Source organism: Chaetura pelagica, unplaced genomic scaffold (genome assembly GCF_000747805.2).
Source record: "Chaetura pelagica isolate M959 unplaced genomic scaffold, ChaPel_1.0 scaffold221, whole genome shotgun sequence".
Lineage (NCBI taxonomy): Eukaryota > Metazoa > Chordata > Aves > Apodiformes > Apodidae > Chaetura > Chaetura pelagica.
Window position 1 is genome coordinate 4,107,354 of NW_009952533.1, and position 373 is coordinate 4,107,726.

Genomic DNA, 373 nt, shown 5'->3' on the forward strand with positions numbered 1-373 from the left:
CGCTCCTTAAAGAACTACTACCCCATCGTCACCGAGGGGCCGCTAGACCGCGAGCAGCCGGGCGGCGACGCCTACACCCTGACCGTGGTGGCCCGGGACCGCGGGCAGCCGCCGCTGAGCACCAGCAAGTCCATCCAGGTGCGGGTGAGCGACGTGAACGACAACGCGCCGCGCTTCAGCCAGCCCGTCTACCAGGTCTACGTGAGCGAGAACAACGTGCCCGGCGCCTACATCTACGCCGTCAGCGCCACCGACCGGGACCAGGGCGCCAACGCCCAGCTCGCTTACTCCATCCTGGAGAGCCAAAACCAGGGCATGTCCGTCTTCACCTACGTCTCCATCAACTCTGAGAACGGCTTCCTCTACGCCCTCC

General features: G+C 66.0%; 1 protein-coding gene across 1 annotated transcript in view; it reads left to right on the top strand.

The window, feature by feature from the left end:
* The window catches only part of PCDH10 (protocadherin 10), a 13,935-nt gene that overhangs the window by 1,313 nt on the left and 12,249 nt on the right, over positions 1-373 (top strand). The window contains exon 2 of the mRNA XM_010008984.1: positions 23-366. Within this exon, the coding sequence (XP_010007286.1) occupies positions 23-366 (344 nt within the window). The remainder of the gene's footprint in view (positions 1-22; positions 367-373) is intronic.